We start from the raw sequence: 19,238 nt of genomic DNA on the forward strand, positions 1-19,238 counted from the left end.
TAGAGATATCAAAATATTACAACTAAACTTGACCTTTATATAAGAAAATTTCTCAAAGCCGACCAACATTTATCTATCACCTACAAACTGCAACAAAATAATAAGATAAAAGTGATATCAAAACAATACAATTAAACTTAAATTTTACACACAAAAATTTATCAAAACTGATCGAGATTCATCTACAAACTGTAAACTACCACAACATAACAAACTAATAGAGATATTATGCCAATACAATTAAACCTAACTTTTACCTTAAAAAAATAAATTCAAAGGCGACTCATATTCATCTAGCATTTGTAAATTAAAATAAAATAATAAGATAATAAAATATCAAAATAATATAATTAAACCTAACCTTTACACAAGAAATTCTTCAAAGCCAACCGACATTCATCTACGACCTGTAAACTATAAAAAAAATATAATAGTGATCACAAAGCTTTGATTTTTATCCAACTAATTATTGTCTAGGTGAAAATTTTAACCCTAAAGAATGATTCTGAATGAAAACAAAGAATATATATATATACACATGCACACACATGTTGAATCCTACTATGCTGACAAAAACAGTAAAGAAGTTGAGAGTTAGAAAATCAAGCATCCACCAATCTAGACATGCAATCGAATCAAGTTAGATGAGCATCAATCATATTCTCCCAATAGGCAAATCGGTTTCTTCTTTAGCGTGCATTTGAATATTTATGGAAGTATTTCCTTAATAGAGTCTTATTTTAAGAGTATTTTTTTAATTGAACAGTAGAAAATAAATATTAATTAATTCTCTTACCATATATTTTAGGAGTCCCATAGGAAATTTAGTTAATATAATAAAAAATAATTAAATAATAAATTTAAAAAATAGTGAAAAGACAGTTTTGTCTAAAGAAGAATCTTTTAATGAATGGAGGGTAAAAAGTTTAAATCACTTTTCTAAGGTCTTCACACTTTTAATATATTATAAATTATAGATATAGATATAGATATAAATTATAAATTCTAGATATATATTCTGTAAATACCGAATACCAAACGGTATTAATATCTTGTATCAAATCCAATCTCGAATACCGAAATATTAAAATTTTACTCTCAAATACTATACCAAATATCGAATTACCGAATACCAATTATCAAATTTTTCGATTCGATTCGGTAATTTGATTTTTGATATTCTATGCCCAGCCCTAATACTGAGTATGTTGTTGTCGTATAATATAATGTAAGACAAATGGACTAGTGATCACATGATAAATAGGTAGTTTGAATGGATTGAAGTAGCGCCTTGTTCAACTTCACTACAAACCCCACAGACCTAATCCACCCAATTGCATCAGCCCCTAGTCCCTCAATCTACCACTTGGTAACATGACCCATTTCTATCGGCTCGAGACTAAATCGAGCAGGAATAACTTGATTTGAGACCTACTTCGACCTTAATTTTAAAGTTGATGTTCGATCTGAGACCCTCCCCATTCTGGAACCCAATTCTGAATCATGATCTAACCTTCCACCCTGAATCCACATATGACCAAACGCCAACTTCGAGCCCAAACTCAACCAAGTTACATATAAATGTCGAGTTTGGGAAGGTCAAATTAGGTCTCAGAGTTGATCTCGATCTTGGGGTTCAAGTCTCGGATTTGTATTGGGATCTGAGTCTTAAATATGGATAGTTATTTAAGACCTATCAAATAGAGATTAACCTTAATATACTATATAAAGACCGATACACTCTTCGTTCGATTGCTATAAGTTTGGATTTGAAAACCACTCTTTCTCGCTCCTCTATACAAAATAAATTCATTTTAAATTAATTTTACTCAACTCTCAGCCACTTCCAGCTTTTCAAATGTCCCCTGAATAAAACAATGTTTATTTCCACTAAATAAAATATTTAATTAGCACTAGTAGTACAGTATTGTACAAAATATATAAAAAAAAAGGAATAGTGGTGGACAAGGAAGAACAAGCATGGCGCCCATTTCCGAATATAAACAGAGACAGTTGAACAAAAAGGGGAAATATAGAGAAGGAGTAATATTTTACATTTTAGTGATAGCCATGAATTATCGCAGCGCATGGTCCCTCCCCTCCCCATTAATATTTGTTTCCTCCATTTTCGCTCCTCTCCACCCACTTGCTATTTTCGTCCCTCCTTCCTTCAATATCCACCCTTTTTCCCTTTTCAACATTCATTTTTTTCTTTTTAGAGTTTTTTTTTTCCTTCTTTTATATATTTCTGGGGATTCGAATGTGAGTTAAGATGATGCAAGAAGGGAAGATTTTGTTCGCCAGGATCGACGATTCCCCCATGTTTCGTCAACAGGTAAAATAATTTTCTTATTATGTTGTTCTTTTCTTTATGGATTTTGATGGTCCATTTGGTGATGCATTTGATAGAAATTAGAAAGTTTCCATCCTTGATGGTGTACGCACGGGCGGTTAATGGTAGAGTTTGATGCAGGTGAAGGGTCTATTGTATGCAGCGTTATCGTGCATTTGTGTAAGAGGCTGTTTCCACGTCTAGCTTTAATATTTAGGGGCTTATATTGGTTTATAGGGAAACAACATCTCTACCTCCAAAGCTAGGGGTAAAGTCTGCATATACACCACCCTTTTCAAACCACACTTGAGGATTACACTGGATATGTTGTTTTTGGGGCTTATATATATTTTTGATTGATTACGGTGGTGTCCAGGCTAGCTAGGTTGCATAAGCCTGCTATATGGCACCAACATAGAAATTTACTTTGTCTAAGTTATATTGCTTTTAAAGGTGCAACATAGTAAGTTTAGAACATGCACTTGTTGATTCAGCATTTTGTTGGATGGTTTGTTTGTGGTCTTTGAGGAATCTGGTTTGCCTGGAATAAACCCGAGATTTGAGGATTGGGATAGTTTTCCGAAGTGTATTATAAAGAATTAATGAGAGGCAAGTGATGCAAAGATGACATATGCTTTACCTGAAGTGTTCTTCCTCGAACAAGTGCATAATTATATTTTGTTAGAAGCCAAAGCTAAAATTATGCTTATTTTTGGTATAGCCTATGGTTAGATGATAGGTGTAGTACCAACTCCTTCAATATGAACATATTACTGATCCGTTTGATGATATGCCAACAGTTAACTGGCATATAATCTAGGGCTAGTATCTCTTGTTGTAACTTGATCTTACACGGTTACACCTTCACAAAGCAAGTAGGTATTCTACATGATATATACAAGGGGAATGGCATTCATGCAACAATGGATGTACACATGCTTAGCTTTGTTGATGTTCTTTTACCACGAGTTGGGTCCTTAAATTTTGTTCGTGATTGTTGAACAGATCCAAGCATTGGAGGAAAGTTCCGAGACTTTGAGGGACAAATGTCTGAAGTATTATAAAGGATGTCGAAAGTACACGTAAGTTTATTTATCCTGCTCTATCAGTTTATTATCATATGTAATATTGCACAGGGCAGTCGTGTAGCAAGTATTATGCTGTAAAAATTGGAGGTGGCTTGGTGACCAATGAAGGGAGTGAGAACCATGAGGTCTCATGTTCGAATCCCAGTAGAGACAAAAACACTAGGTGATTTTATTTCCATCTATCCTAGCCTTGGATAGACCTGCTATCTGTTACTGGTAGGAGGTGGCAGATATCCTGGGGAATTAATCGAGGTGTGCCAAGCTAGCCCGGACACCACAATTATCAATCAAAAAAGTTGGAGGTGAGAAGGGTGTACAACTGTCCATAGCAACAACCAATGGTGTTACTTGGACGTAGGAGTTCAGCTCCACCCAAAATGTAGCTGCTTCATACATTAGTTTCAATAAATGAAGAACAAATTCGGGGAAGCTTCCAATTTATTTATTATTGAATCCCTGAAGTTTTAGGATGCCTGTTCAAGACTCATAACATGTAACTAACATTTGCATGATTGACTAGGGAGATAGCTCTCTTCAGTTTTTGGGCTACTAGCTTGTCATTTAATTTAAACCTTCTAAGTAACATATATCACTTGGATAACCTTTAGAAAATGTGATGCTAGAAGAGTTTAATCCTGATGTCCTAAGATGGCCTCGAGAGTATCTTTTCCCATAGGGGAAGTCTTACAAGTGGATGTACATTGTAAATGTCATAGCTCTTCTTTAACAATAGCATACCATCTACCTTAAAATTTGAGGGAACATCCAATGCAGTTGTATTGTCTTTTTTATTGATTTCTGCCTTATTGATTGCCTCATCTTGTAAAATGACGGAAATGCATTATATTTTTTTTAACTCATCTATGTTTTCTAAAACTATAAATGGAAAAGGTTGGCAGAACTTGACAGATGCCCATTTGAATCTCTGTACTTGCAAACTGTAATCTAAGCTCAATTTTTTTTTTTGAGAAAGTAATCTAAGCTCACATGAGACCATTCTCTTGCAATATGATTCCTTTTTAAAACCTTAATTTGTTCCTTTTGCTGATTCTCTATTTTTGGAACCACTAATTCATATTTAAGTCACGGATTCTCTATCTGTGGGCTACATCATCTTTGTATTAGTTGACTAATGAATCATTTGATAGTTGGCATAAATCAGTTTCACAATCATGGCTTTGTCTGTAAAGTTGATTCGCATTCAATTTTTTCTGCAAGGGATATCATAGTCCTATTCCAGTCTCTGTATTTCTTCCTGCTTTCTCTTTCGGCAGTGGTCTGACATGACAGCCTGGGGCATCTGCTTTGCCACTATGGTTCATTAAGTTATAGAATTTCTTGAAGTTCCTTGCCAATCTGTTATTCTTTTTTTCTGACTGTATCTTTCTACACTTGCCTTTAAACCGGTTGTTATAATGTAAAAAATATCTGTATCTTCTACCTATTGACCGTAGAGGTATATTTCACCGTTTATGGGCTGTGCTTATAGGAAGGAATGTTTAGTATACGCACAAGCTTCATTTCAAGGATGTTACTGACAGAAGAAGAAGAAGGCAGTATCTCAATTCTCCAGTAGTTTTGTATAAATTTTATTTTCATGGTAATCCAGATAAGCTCTAACATTTTGCTATGAGCTTATTCGCTCTTGTTTACTAATTTACAGAGAAGGGCTTGGAGAGGCATATGATAGAGACATTGCTTTTGCCAGTTCACTTGAAACCTTTGGTGGAGGGCTTAATGATCCCATTTCTGTTGCATATGGAGGTTTCCTTTTCTCTCTCTACCTTTTCAGATCAGATTGTTTGCTATTTAATGTTCAGCTTTTTCTTCTCTTCTCTACACCATTCTCTAGATGTTAAGACCTCATTTTAGCTTATGATATGATCCATATCTTGATTATCAAATATCTGGTGCAGTTTGACTTCTCTTAAGTACCAAAGAGGCTAGAATACTTAAGAAGTTATGGCATGTGTCTAGGAATTGAGAAATTGTTTGGAATAATTCTATGATATAGTCTTGAGAATATACACATTCCTGTAAATATAACAATTTGGAATATTTTCTGATAACACAATCAAAGCACATAATACACAGATCAGTTTGTGGAGTGGCAATCAGTTTACTCCTCAGATTGGCATATTCAGCTGCACTTATCTAACTCAAGTGCCTTCATTTACAATTCTCCATCTTTTTTATTCATAGGCCCTGATATGGCCAAATTTGCTATTGCTTTGAGAGAAATTGGAACGTACAAGGAAGTTCTTCGATCACAGGTACGAGTTTTCCCTCATGTCTGCACTTCAAATATTATGCTGTTTTTTCCTTATAAAAAAATTATTATGCTGTTTATCAAATTATTTGTAGTGTTAATAGTTGTTATATCTGCATGGATGTAATCCATAACCTAGTAGGCTTGTACTGGTCCACGAATTGTTTGGTAAAATTGTAGAATCATATTGTAGATAAAGTGACCACCACATGTTAAAGTTAAACTATTACAGGGAGGACACTTTTAATTTAGTAATTATTTTTAACACTCTCTCACATGGTGTGAGCCTTAACTGTAACCATGTTGAATTACGTGACTACCACTTAAGCTGTTAAAGAGGAGGTATTTTTATTTATTTAATGGTATCTTGACACATCTAATGTGTTCAAACTTTTTCTTGTCAACTTGATTTGAGAAGTATTATTTCGCTTCTAGACTTACAGTCTAATTTACTTTTTTCTATCCAACATCTAATTTATGTTGTGTGCCTTGAAATATCTTCGCCTTGTTGGTTTCATTTGGCTGGCATCTTTTCTCTGTCTTGCTTAGGTAGAGCGTGTATTAAATGATCGATTCCTGCATTTGACAACCATTGATCTTCCAGATGTAAAGGTACACTACTACTTTCACTTGTAGTCCATTATGTAGAGAAAGGTTGTACAGATCTTGAAAATCTAGTCTTTTGGATATTTCTGATAACTCTTATGAAGCACATTTACTAGGATGTTTTCATTGACCATTGGTGTAAGTACTTACACTTATTTTGTGAGTATATATTTTCATCTTCCTGGATATAGAGGGAAGCAACCAAAAGAACAATAAAGTGATGAACTAAAATTGGTCCGTCAAAATACTTTGTAGATGATCTGACGTGTAGGCTAATCAAACTTGCATAAACTTTACTTCTGAAGTATGGATGTTTGTAAAACCTGTCCTACTGGACTAAAGGGTATGCTTGTGCACATTATTATATGTTCTATGGGAAAAGTCATCGTTTCTACCCTAAACTATACCCGAAAAGTCACTTACACACTTAAACTATTGTCGCGACATAATATACACCCGTACTATGTAAAATTATTTTCACCCCAAAACGTAAAGAACCAGTCACATGATGGAGAGTGATTTACACTCGCGCCATATCATCGCCATGTCATTACCACATCAGATATTATGTCAATTTTTTTTTCTTTTAAAAGTCCATGTCACCCATTGCTTCTTCTTCACCAAAATCACCATTAAAACACCACCATTGACACCATCAACATCAAACTCAAATCTTTACCACAATAATTTTAAGAATCCACCATGGATTTCATTATCGGAATCACAATACAACTATTAGTATCACAAAATCACAAACAACCACCATAAAATTCAACATTCACTACTAAATTGCCATCGGAATCACAATATCACCATTGTTGACATCCAAAGTTATAGAAACCACCACAAATTTGCACTTGCACCACTACTAAATTCTAAAGGCGCCTTACAATTGGCAATGAAACTTCCCCTTTCCCTTTTTGTCTTCCTCTTCCCGCACCTGCCACTTCATCCCCTCTACTAACTTTTCAAGTCCTTTTTAAAACCCTAAAATTCTTCTCATTGAATTCATCTCAATCTTAGAATTCACCGATTTTGCTTTGTATATAGCTAGATTTTTCATTGTATAATAATTATGACAAGTACAAGTTTAGTGTGTGTGTGTGAACGGGAAAAAAATGAGCTGGCGGAGAGTAGGGAAATCTGGTCAGACACTAGCGGTGCGCATCTTGCTTTTGTGTTTCACCACTTTACTTGTTATGAAGCTCGATCATTCCGCCAATTTCTCCTAGTGATCAGTTTTTTTTTTTTTCGGTTGAAGATGGGGTTGAAGGAGAGAGGATCTGCGTGGGGGGCTGGGGGTTTTAAAGAATATTTTTGGTTTTAGACGCGCCTCTTTTTCTTTTTAATTTAATTTTATTTCCACGTCAGATTTAAGGTGGAATTAAATTCACATTTATTAAGAATAAGTGTGTAACGGGTCAACATGTTAGTTTAGGTGTGTAAGTGACTTTTTGGATATAGTTTAGAGTGGAATCGATGACTTTTCCCTATGTTCTATTTATGAGAGACTGAAAAACAATAGAGTAGGATTATCTTCAAATTAAGCTTTGAATATAGGCGTATATGGTGGGTGGGGGGTGGGTGGGTGGGTATTTTGACCTTTGTTGCTGTAACCTTCCAGTGGTTGGTTGGTTAGTTGGGTAACATAATTGGACTCATTATGATAGTCTGAGATTCTAATGAAACGCTGAACACTGGCTAAAGCTCTCACCACGCTTCGTGCTTAAACTAAATGCAAATCAAACCATTGGCAAGCTCTCCCAGCTTGTATTTCTTAGCTGGGTTCAAATCTTCTAGTTAATAGATTTAAGTGCTGGAGTAGCTGGTATTCGAGTTATTAGAGAGAAGGAGGAACCGAGTTAACAGAATAAGTTTAGATGAGCATTCCTCCATTTGGGTAGGATATGTTTCTGCAAAAGCCCGAAGGACTCAATTTGTAGAAGTTGTCGTAGGAAGGAACTCAGTAGGTAACGTCATCTTAACACTGTCTAAAGCTTCTCTCAAGTTTCAAGCCTTCAATTAAATTTGAAAAAGCAAAAGATGTAGCTAAATTCTCTATTAGCTTTTTGGGCACTATTCTTGTACTCTGTCTTGATAGTATGAGCAAGCATGTTAAGAGCAGAAAAGCTTACCTGATCAAAGTTGAAAGCTCTTTTGCTTTCTATTTGACAGCTACTAGAGCTTCATTCTTTTGTAGGTGCAATGAATCAAGTGTGTGTGTGTCTTATTTTAAACAACAAAACTAATTTCTAGTATTTGTAATGTTGTTCCTAAATGTTTAGTGTCTATTCTCAAAAGACTACACTTGGTGCTCATCGGAATTTGTTTCAAGAATTTGTCAAATTGATACCTAGAAAAAGAAAAAATGAAATAATTAAATTGGATCTGATCGAAAAAAATCTAGTTAATGTTCTTAGGAGTTAAGATGATAAGATTAGAAAGAAGTTGTGTCTTCGTTTTCGGTTTATTTTCTAAGGTCAATGCCCGTAATTTTTTCTGGACAACTAGATGGAACTCTGCAATGAAGCATATAGATAGTTTCCGTTCCACTAGAGATATTGCATAACCTTTTTTGGTCAGTGAAGCATCCTGTCTATACAAATAATTATTGAGACAAAAGGGGGAAGGGGAAGAAGATGCTGGCAGTAACTGGTTATCATTTGGGCAGGGCTTGCCTGTGATTTGGGTAGTTTAGTTTTTGACCTGTTCCGTACTTGACCCTTATATGATGTCACAAAACTCAATCCCACCCAATTGTCCAACCAGCCTTACATTCGAGTTATCCAAATATATGTACAGATATCTCTTCTTGCCTGTTTTGTACTTCAACCACTTGTAGTTTATTCTCAAAGATCTAACTCGTGCAGTTTGACCTTATGTGAATTTTCCTTACTTTCAGGAAGCTCGGAAGCGTTTTGACAAAGCTAATGTTGCTTATGATCAGGTGGATACAACGTTTCTCTAATCAAATATTTAATCTGTCGTGTGTTGAGTTGCATATTCTTGGATATACCCATTCAAATGGAAAAATACAAACTTGTAATGGAGTGACTTTGTGTTGACATTGTACCTAATTGTACTTTATCTTTTAAAATGCCAGACTCAACTTAGAACTTATAAATACCATTTCAAAAGGATAGGGGAGGTAGTGATTAATAAAATATCAAGTGAAAAAGCGGGAATTGCTAATTTACTAGTATTAGAAACTTGAAAGAAAGATATTTATATACCTAATATTCATGCTAATAATCAATATCATTTCCTATGTCGGTGGCTGCTTTTTTTCTGTTCTTTGATTTGTTAGTTATTCCTAAATACTGTACTTTTAGTGATAACCTTGATTGTTGAAGTTCAAACAGTATTTGTGCTAGTTAATGTGTCATTTGGAATTAGCTATGGTCTTGCTCTTTGTTGGAAAAGACTTTCCTGATGGCTGTCTTTATTATATATCCTTATCTTTTCAGATTATTTTTAGCTACAGATTTGGTATAATGCGACGTAATCCTTTTAAAATGGTTCAACAATGATAACTCCTAAATCCCAATTTAAGTTGGGATGATTATATGAATCATCAATATACGTTTATTACTTTTGGATCCATCTTGATTGAGGCCAACCGGATACAAGATCTGTGTACCCTTGGTAACAGATCTAACACGTGATGTTGTTCCCACATCTTGCTTCTATGTCCCCTAAACCTTTTGAAACATCTTCACATTTGTTGAATTGTAGCTTTCTGAAAAGAAGTTGAAACAGTTCACACACTGCCATTATGGTACTTGTTTTTTTTCTCTTAATGCCCTTTAAAATGATTGCTTTTATCATCCAGGTTCGGGAGAAGTTTTTGTCATTGAGGAAAAGTACTAGGATGGATATAGCTGCAGCCATTGAGGAGGTAACAAACATCGGTTCTTCTTAAAATCCATAAACACTATCCTTTTATGTTGTTTGTTGATCAGGTAGTTTCTATGGTAACCATTGTCAGGCAACATCTAATTTGGTAATCATTCCAGGAACTTTACAACGCAAGGTTGAGCTTTGAGCAAGCCCGCTTTAATCTGGTGTGCACAATTCTTTGGCAGTTGGTATCAAATAGTGATGCAATAAATAGCAATATAATATAAGGCTGAAATATTTCATAAGTTCAGGTCAGCGCTCTTTCTGCTGTGGAGGCCAAAAAGAAGTATGAATTTTTGGAAGCTGTTGGCAGTATGATGGAAAGTCATCTTCGGTTTTTCAAACAGGTCCTTTTCCTTTTTCTTTTTCAGTGGAAAACAGGTTTTTAAAATGGTGAAATCTTATGCTTGTTGATATTAATGAGTGAATCATGCTGAACTTGAGATATTACGTGATGCACAGGGGTATGAACTTTTGCTTCAAATGGAGCCTTATATCAACCAGGTTAGACTCTAGTTATGAAATGATTTTTTGTGCATATTGCCCTCTTCCCATGATGCCACCTTGATTGAGGGAATGGCTGATAATGCTGTACCTTCATGAAATTAAATTGTTGGGTTCATTTTGTAAAACTAAATCTTTTACTTTCATTTTCAGTTTGAATGACAAATGTCCGTTTTCATTTCTCTATTTTGGCGTCCGTAATCCTTTTTATTACAGTTCTGAATTTTATTCTCTATCATATACACACACACAGAGATAAGCTATTTATTTCAAATTCTAATTGTTAGATATTTCTCGAATCAATTAACTTTCACGTCTTACATTGAAGACTTTATAACTGTTGCCCGATCGCCACAAAGTAACCAAGGCTAGTTAACTTGGACTGTATTCCACCACATGCATATTGAGTTTTGTACGAAGAAATATTTTAATTATATTCTGAGACACATCATTGATAACACAAGGATTGGAATGGACATGTTTAGTTGACCGAAGCCTTATTTGCTGTACCTTTATTTTGTACACCTGTACTTTCACTATGGAATCTCAGTAGGGTTCTGACTTCTGAGAGCCATTTGAAGGTTAAGATAATTCTCTAAAAGATTTAGCCTTGGATATGTGCCATCTTCTCTCAAGGATATTAAAATGATAAGAGAACAATTTATTTGATCTTATTAATGGATAATTTTTTTTTTGGTAACAAACTAATTATATGAATAAGAATATCAAACAGCCTCACAGAGTTGCTAGGACAGGACATTACAAGAAGGAAATTTCCCAATACAAAAAACAAAAAGCACGGATTCCTTCTATACAGAGTACTATTCCTTCAGAGAATCGATGAATTTTATCTTTGACATCCTGTAGGTTGCCCCAGAAATGCCAAAGCCGTAAACATCTTTTGTATGGCATCTACCTTCCCTTCTATACATCTTGCATGCACGCGTAGTTTATTTGATTGGTATTTGACACAATACATTGTAATTGCATCCACAGACCTCACTTGTTGGATTGTACGTAGTTTGTTTTTAGTTCTTCCAGGGAAAAAATGGATTTTAGAACTTTTACCAATTTGTGGCTCCCTAACTGCGTTTTAAAACGTAGGAAAGAGTGGATAAAGTTGTTCCCAGAAGTAATTAGCCCATGCATTCTCTGAATCTCGAACTTCGCAAGTCTACTTCTGATCGATCAGTTTTTGATGCTACGATTTGATTAGCACCGTTGCCCACATGCTAATTGAATGGTTTTGGGCATTGAAGTTTTAAAGGGTCCAAGCCATGAGCTTGTAAATTCGGGAGATAATTGCATGAATACCTAATCCATTCCTGACCATGATTTACCAGATAGGCAGATGAGGCAATTTAGTTTCTCAATCATTAATAGCTAACTTGATTTTAGTTTGTCTTTTTTTCTTTTTTTGGGATGTCTGTATGATAAATATCTTCTGTTATAGTTTAAATTTTCAGCTGCTGGATCCATTTATTCATGCATCTACTATTACACTCAACTTATGTAGCATACGTTAAATCTTACTACAGTGATATACTACTACTTTTCATTGTATGCATATGGCATCTTTTAATGGTTTGTTTATGTTTTGAGAGGTTTTAAGGTATGCGTTTCTATAACAGGTCTTGGCTTATTCACAAAAAGCTCGAGAAAGTTCCATGTATGAGCAGGCAGCTCTCAGTGAGAGGATGCAAGAGTACAAAATGAAAATAGAGCAAGACAGGAGATATTCGTTTAATGGGTCTACAAATGGTGATGTCACACATCCTTTTTCCAGGAGTTCTCACAAACTTATAGAAGCAGTGATGCAATCTGCTGCTGAAGGAAAGGTATGTAGTACAATCCTGCATTTTGCCACAACTATTACAAATAACATTCTCTTTACTGCTTACAATATCCAGTATTCCTTTTTAAGAAGAAAAATACTACCTTTCATTTCTTTACCTAAGATTTCAATAGTTTAGGTACAAACTATAAAACAAGGATACCTGTCAAAGCGTTCTTCTAATATAAGAGGTGACTGGAAGAGAAGATTTTTTGTTCTAGATAGCAGAGGAATGCTGTACTACTATCGAAAACAATTGAGCAGACCGTCGGTAAGTCATCGAATTAAATGTTTGTCACAAGTTCTTTCAGCTATTATGTATGCTTGCTCAAATGTGGAGGATGTAATTTCAGGGTTCTGGCAGCCCACTCCTTTCAAACAGATGTTCTTCCCCAGAACCAGGATCAGGACTGCTGAGTCGTTGGCTTTCTTCTCATTATCATGGAGGTGTACATGAGGAAAAAACTGTGGCACGTCACACAGTGAACCTATTGACATCAACAATAAAAGCAGATGCAGATCAGTCAGACCTGAGATTTTGCTTCAGAATAATTTCACCAACAAAGAATTATACTTTGCAGGTAAAAGGCTGAGGATCATCCTGATAATTCTTTTCGGCTGCAAGGGCTGTAGTGAGAGAACTGGCTTTCAACATAGATGTCTAATTAACAATAGCCTTTTCTTAAGATATGTCTTTTGGCAATTCAGGCAGAGAGTGCAGCAGAGCAAATGGACTGGATAGAAAAAATAACAGGAGTTATTAGTTCACTGCTAAATTCTCTGACACCTGAAAGGGTAAACTAGAAAATAAGTATATAAGCCTTCCTTTCCTTCTTTTTGTTGTTATATCTGATAATATGATTTTTTGTATTCAGCATTTCTCTGGTAGTCCCATTAGCGAAAGTAGTTCTATAGGAAGTCCAATTGATCATGATCAAAGAGAAATGGAATACACATCTGGGAAGGATCTTACTAGTAGATCTTTCATACGTCCATCCAAAAGTTCAGCGCATATCCTCAGCACGAAAAGAGAGAAACCAGTTGAAGGACTAAAAAGGATACTTGGGAATGATAAATGTGCTGATTGTGGTGCTTCTGGACCAGAATGGGCTTCTTTAAATCTTGGAATTCTTATATGCATCGAATGCTCTGGTGTTCACCGGAACTTTGGTGTACATATATCCAAGGCAAGTCAAATTAGTTAGATTTTGCACCTAACTTTCATTCTATATGCATAATCAGAAACTTAAGCTTCTTAAACCTCTCTCATTCCATGTGGGAGTAGAAAGGCATGCCTCCAAGTTAACCATGTGTATCTTGTGTAATTAATTGGAGCTTTTACAAGTCTATCTGTGCTCTTTCTGTGGAAACATTAAAGGAGACCCATTCCAAAAGAAGAAAAGGAACTGGAGCTTTAGCAGATATGAAGGATCAAGAAAAAAAATATACCTCATCTTTAACTGCCCAATCTTTTGATGCCAGATTGGAACTCTTCTTTTGCTGCTGAAAATTTGAAGTACCTAAATACATGAAAAGATAAGTGAAGAGCAAGCTTTTGGTGACAATTAAAATACCAAATGAAGTCTGATCTTATTGCGTTTAAACTTCTGAGAGTTGTACTTGATCATTATCAACCTTGTCGTCATTGTAAAATCGTTTCTTCATTTGTTTGAGTTTTTAAAAATATTGTATTCATTTATTTTCTCCGAAGTTACACTTGTCAAAAGAAGAAAGTTTGGATCTTTTCATCCTCCAGTTTTTTTTCTTAGTTGTATTTAGCGCAAGCCGCAAACCAATTTATGATCCAAATGGCATAACTTGAGTACAAAATATGAATATCAGTAAACCAGCTTAAAGTGAAAGTGAGAAGTAAAGACCTTAACTGCATTTTATGTCAAACTTTCTGCAGCATATCCATAGAAAAAGTCCATAAAATGAGACAAGGGAATCATGTTGCTGAATGACAATGCATTAGTCTGTCCATTTTCCCTTTTCTTGCTTAGATTGAGAATAATTTGTCCTTTGTGAGGCACTTCACTTGCTTAAAAGATAATACTTAATAGAGCTTTGACAGATGATCATGCAAAAGATGAAGTTTCCTTTTCTGATATCATCTTAGAGCTTTCAACTTTGAATGTAGGTAAGATCTTTGAAACTTGATGTTAAAGTTTGGGAGCCTTCAATCATAACGCTCTTCGAGGCACTGGGTAATGTGTTCGTGAATTCTGTTTGGGAGGAGCTGTTGCATGCAAGAAAAACGTTTCAGGCTGATGAAATACCAATGCGGTAAGATTTGAAATTTGAGCATGATTAACTGGTTTTGTCATAGTTCATAGTTGAGAACTCCAATATTTTTGCTGTAGGTTTTTTGAGTCTGAAAAACACAAAGAGTTCTTTGGCAAGCCCAGTTATGCTGATCATATTTCAGTAAAGGAGAAATTCATTCATGCAAAGGTATTTCTTCGAATAAGCTTCTTCCTTTGCCATCTTTTCAATCTCTTGAAGGGGATGCTCATCTTGTAATTTCATTCTCTATTAAAGTTGACATCATCAGCTCATTATTCCTCCAGTTCTTCCAATTGGTTAGCCCCTTAACGTGTCCGGGTTTATGGACTTCACACATAAGGCCTAAGGGTGACCCCATAGTTTATCTAGTTGCCTTTCTCTGGTATTATCTTCCATTTCAAAGCTCATAGAATAGCTCATGAAGGCCTTCTGCTCTATGGAAGCCACACCAGATTGGCGCTCTTGGACATTGCATATGCGGCTATGTATTGTGGATGTCAAACATTTTCTCTCTGATTTGTTCTCCTGATTTCTTATATTTTTTCAAGAACTTTCTGACACTCTTCAATTGGACGCCAAAAATAAACCAGATGTGTATCAACTATTCAATTTGTAATAGTTTTGGTATAATTTTAAAGTACAAAACATAACTACATGATACAGCAAAAGTTACAAAAATTACACCTACAGTTTATGTTAGAATCATACATGATCCTGAAGACTAAAGAAGAAAAAACCCATCCCAGGCCAAAAGAATATAGAACTCTTTTATTCTAGGTTAAATTGAGACTCTTCTTTGTTACGTAATCTTGTCATTTGTCTTCTTTCTTTTTTTTTTTGTTGAGAAAATTGAAGGATCTTAGTTATGCTCACTTTGTGCGAATAAACTGGGTATATTGTTGTTGTTGTTGAAGGATCGTAGTTTTTTTAATAGTTGGTGAATCATGCATGTTATGACTATGAAATTGATGAAGTATGTTATGTACAAGTAATATAATCTTATACTGGTATATAGTAGACCGTGTACAAATAATATATGAAGTTGAAAGATTTTGTTCGAATGAGGTTATATCTCTCTATGTTTCAAAATGTTCATTTTTTCTGTGTGCGTCTCTGTTTTGTACCCGACACTGGCATCCATGTCTGCGTTACACAGACATTATGCATATGTGAGTTATCATGTACAGTTTGGATGTGTTGCCCATCGGAAGCTCTCAGCACAGTCTATATAGGCAGGCCTTTATGGCATTTCTGTGCGAATGAATATATATTACTAATGGTGCTTCCACATGTGCAACTAGTCTGCATGTGGTAACTGAAATCTCTATAGCTTTTCTGGTTTGAAGGCAATTAATGTATGCTTGCAATATCTGATTCTGGTTGCAGTATGCAGAAAAACGTTTCATTCACAAGGTGAAGGACACTATGCACATTCTTTCGGTTGCAGAACAATTGTGGGAAGGTGTCCGTGCAAATGACAAGAAAGCTGTATATCGTCTCATTGTTGTCTACCAAGCAGATGTTAATGCAATCCATGGGGAAGAAGCATCACCTAGTACGTCTCAAAATTTAGAGTCTTGTTCAGATTTGAACAAAACCTGATTATAACATCTTCTTTTTAGGCAGTGATAGTTCAAGCTCGTTTAACCCACAAAGTGAAAATGAAGAGCATTGCATTGATGAATTTCTTGATGGCTGTTCCTTACTTCACCTAGCTTGCCAAACTGCTGATATTGGCATGGTGGAACTGCTTCTGCAGCATGGTGCCAACATAAATGCTTGCGATTCACGGGGTCAGACCCCACTGCATCATAGTGTAATGAGAGGAAGAACTGCAACTGCCAAGCTGTTACTTGCGAGGTAATTCTTTGTTTTTAAGCCCACTGTTTATCCTTTGACGTGAAGATAAAAAGGGTACTTTGTGGTTTAACCATCATTCTGATGCAAGCACACACTTATGCTTTTCTCGCTTTCCAAAGTTCTTCCTCTCACATCCTAGAATTTTATGCTTCTCTATTTCTTCAGTTTAAAAGGTTTGCGAAACAAACTAACGTCTGATAGTCACAAAAGTTTCTAAGGAGGTCGAGGTTAATTGCATATGCCAGAACATTCTATAAATTTTTATTTGTTTTGGTCATGGGAGTTCACTGCTATTGTGCTGACATTCAGAATTCTTATATCTCGCATATGCCAAGGGATTTCTTTATTGGGTAACTCCATCTATCTCATCGGTGGTCGGACTTGTAATCCCAAGTTAAGTTTAGTTCATGAAGCTGCCTTTGTGAGAATTAGTTGCAACTGAGAACCTTAACTTTCATTTGATACATCATGTGAAGTATCTCAATGCAAAATTGTATGCTTTTTTATTGAATTAAATGCGTTGTGTGCTTCTTTTAGCTTTTAGTGGTTTATTATCATTCTGAAATACGGTACTTTGGTAATGACACTAGAATATACTGAACTTTAAAGGCAGAACTTATATGAGGTTGGCTTGACTTATTTGGATCACATACTAAGTAGCAGAATCTTTGTACACTTCCTGAGTTGGGGAAAGATTGACATTTTTGTTCGTCCTCTTTCATACTAAAGACACCTTAGACTTGTGATATATATCTAAGAAGAAAACCACCCAAGCGCATGATCACTTGATGACTGGGTTAGGCACAATTCACGGTTCAAACCCAGCTGCAGACAAATGATTGGTATTGATAAAGAAATGGACCTTGGGCCTAACTCAACCTCAAAAGCTAGCTCATGAAGGGAGGATTGCCCAAGATCATATAAGTAGACCAAGGACCCTTTAACCTATCGATGTGGGACTCCAACAAGTATTTAAGTGGAGAAGGGGAGAAGGAGGGCCCATTATCAACCAAGTTTCCCATGGTCAGAAACTTCTTTTATCTCTCTGTGGAATCCATTTGACTAAAAACTTTGTTCTTCTTGTGGAACCACCTTGGTATTCAGAAACTGCTTAAACACTGGGAATCTGTGAACTGTGCGCTTGTGTGTGTGGTTTGCACTTGCAGTATAGAGAACATAAGGAGATAGAGAAAATCCTACATAGGAAAATTTAAAGATTGAGCTTCCATATCTGACTGCTTTTGATGTTTTGAAATCCTTGTGAAACAAAAGAGGATTAGGAGAAAACCTTCTTGTTTTTACACTGTAATTATGGTTTGACTGCCTTAGAGTTGGGGTAGTGAATATATATATATATGTAACTGCGTTGTTGAACTAAAGCAGTTAGATAAGAAGTTTCCCAGTTGAAAAATTATGGAAGCTGCTGAATCATCAAATCTTTGAAATTTGGAGTTTGAATTCGAAGAGAGTTCTTTAGACATTCACTTGTATAGTAAAACTCTTTCTTTTGAGGAAGCTGGTTCTTCCCATTAAAGTTGCTTCTCTTGAATTTCTCCGTTAGATCCACTTTGGATGTCTATGTGTTGTGGTTGAAAGAATCAGCTTTTTTCCAGTGTTTTGTCTTCAATGACCATTTTTTACTTGAGTATCTAACCTGCGCACCCTGATCTGCCTGCTGCAACAGTTTAAAAGGATTTGTTGTCTCCCTCCGCCCTGCCATGCCATCCCTGCGATTTCAAAATCTCTAACTCAAGATCATCAGACTAATGATCAAGATCATCTTGTCCTGTATCATTTAGTATATTTTAAATCAACCTTGTTTGACCAATAGGATTTCTTTTGATCAGGGGGGCCAACTCACGCATTGCTGATCTTGAAGGAAAAACCCCATCTCACCTTGTCACAGCACTAGCCCTCGATGATGTGGAGATTCTTGCCCTTCTGAAAGGTGCAACTAGATAGCAGCAGCACAAAGGTCACTTGGAGGCAGAGTTTCCACGTCCCACAGAGTGATGTTTTTCTTCAAAGCAAAGAATTTAAGCTCTTCTTGGAAACCAGCTTGCTATAAACTCCAGGTCATCATTCTGCCAGAGAGATTCTTAGTATGTTCAGGGCTCATGGAATGAAAGAGAGAAATCTCTTTGGGGTTGGCAAATTGGAGCCAAGAAATGATATTACAAAGTGCCAAGTTACAAAGGATCTTTAGTTTGCTGCTTCAAGATGCATAATCCACTTGTTCATATAATCCACTTTTCTCTACTTCCATATGCACAGCTTACGGGATTAGGCAGTAGATTAGTTGTACATATGGTAAATTAATTTTGAGATGCTGCAGAAACTGAAGAGGTGCAAAGTGATGAGTCTTTTTTTTCCAACTATACATATAAAGAAAGTCTCAATGATTTAGGCGGCCTTTGTTTATTACTGATGGCACTCGCATGATCAATTATTAATACTTGTTCCTGTTTCTAGTTAGATTTTCCATAGTTGTACTTTTATCTTCATGTTATCGAACTGATCCCTGTATGGAAGGACATGTCAGTGCTCAACATCGCGGTC

At 35.7% G+C, this 19,238-nt stretch overlaps 1 protein-coding gene across 2 annotated transcripts; it reads left to right on the top strand.

Annotated features, from left to right (window-relative positions):
• The first annotated feature begins 1,811 nt into the window (after positions 1-1,811).
• LOC107862121 (ADP-ribosylation factor GTPase-activating protein AGD3) lies at positions 1,812-19,100 on the top strand. 2 transcript variants are annotated; one of them, XM_016707574.2, is made up of 20 exons: positions 1,812-2,335; positions 3,338-3,414; positions 5,084-5,184; positions 5,623-5,693; positions 6,239-6,301; positions 9,198-9,242; positions 10,128-10,193; positions 10,312-10,359; positions 10,447-10,542; positions 10,658-10,699; positions 12,331-12,537; positions 12,673-12,804; positions 12,887-13,114; positions 13,242-13,328; positions 13,409-13,720; positions 14,674-14,819; positions 14,897-14,987; positions 16,206-16,374; positions 16,442-16,679; positions 18,527-19,100. In XM_016707574.2, exons 1-20 carry the CDS (start codon positions 2,273-2,275, stop codon positions 18,639-18,641), a joined length of 2,397 nt encoding a protein of 798 aa, XP_016563060.2. In that variant the 5' UTR covers positions 1,812-2,272; the 3' UTR covers positions 18,642-19,100. The 2 variants fall into 2 exon arrangements, with proteins under 2 accessions (XP_016563060.2, XP_016563061.2); XM_016707575.2 differs by having other exon boundaries at positions 2,282-2,335; positions 4,910-5,184.
• The last annotated feature ends 138 nt before the right edge of the window (positions 19,101-19,238 follow it).

The sequence above is a fragment of the Capsicum annuum genome, chromosome 3 (assembly GCF_002878395.1).
Source record: "Capsicum annuum cultivar UCD-10X-F1 chromosome 3, UCD10Xv1.1, whole genome shotgun sequence".
NCBI lineage: Eukaryota > Viridiplantae > Streptophyta > Magnoliopsida > Solanales > Solanaceae > Capsicum > Capsicum annuum.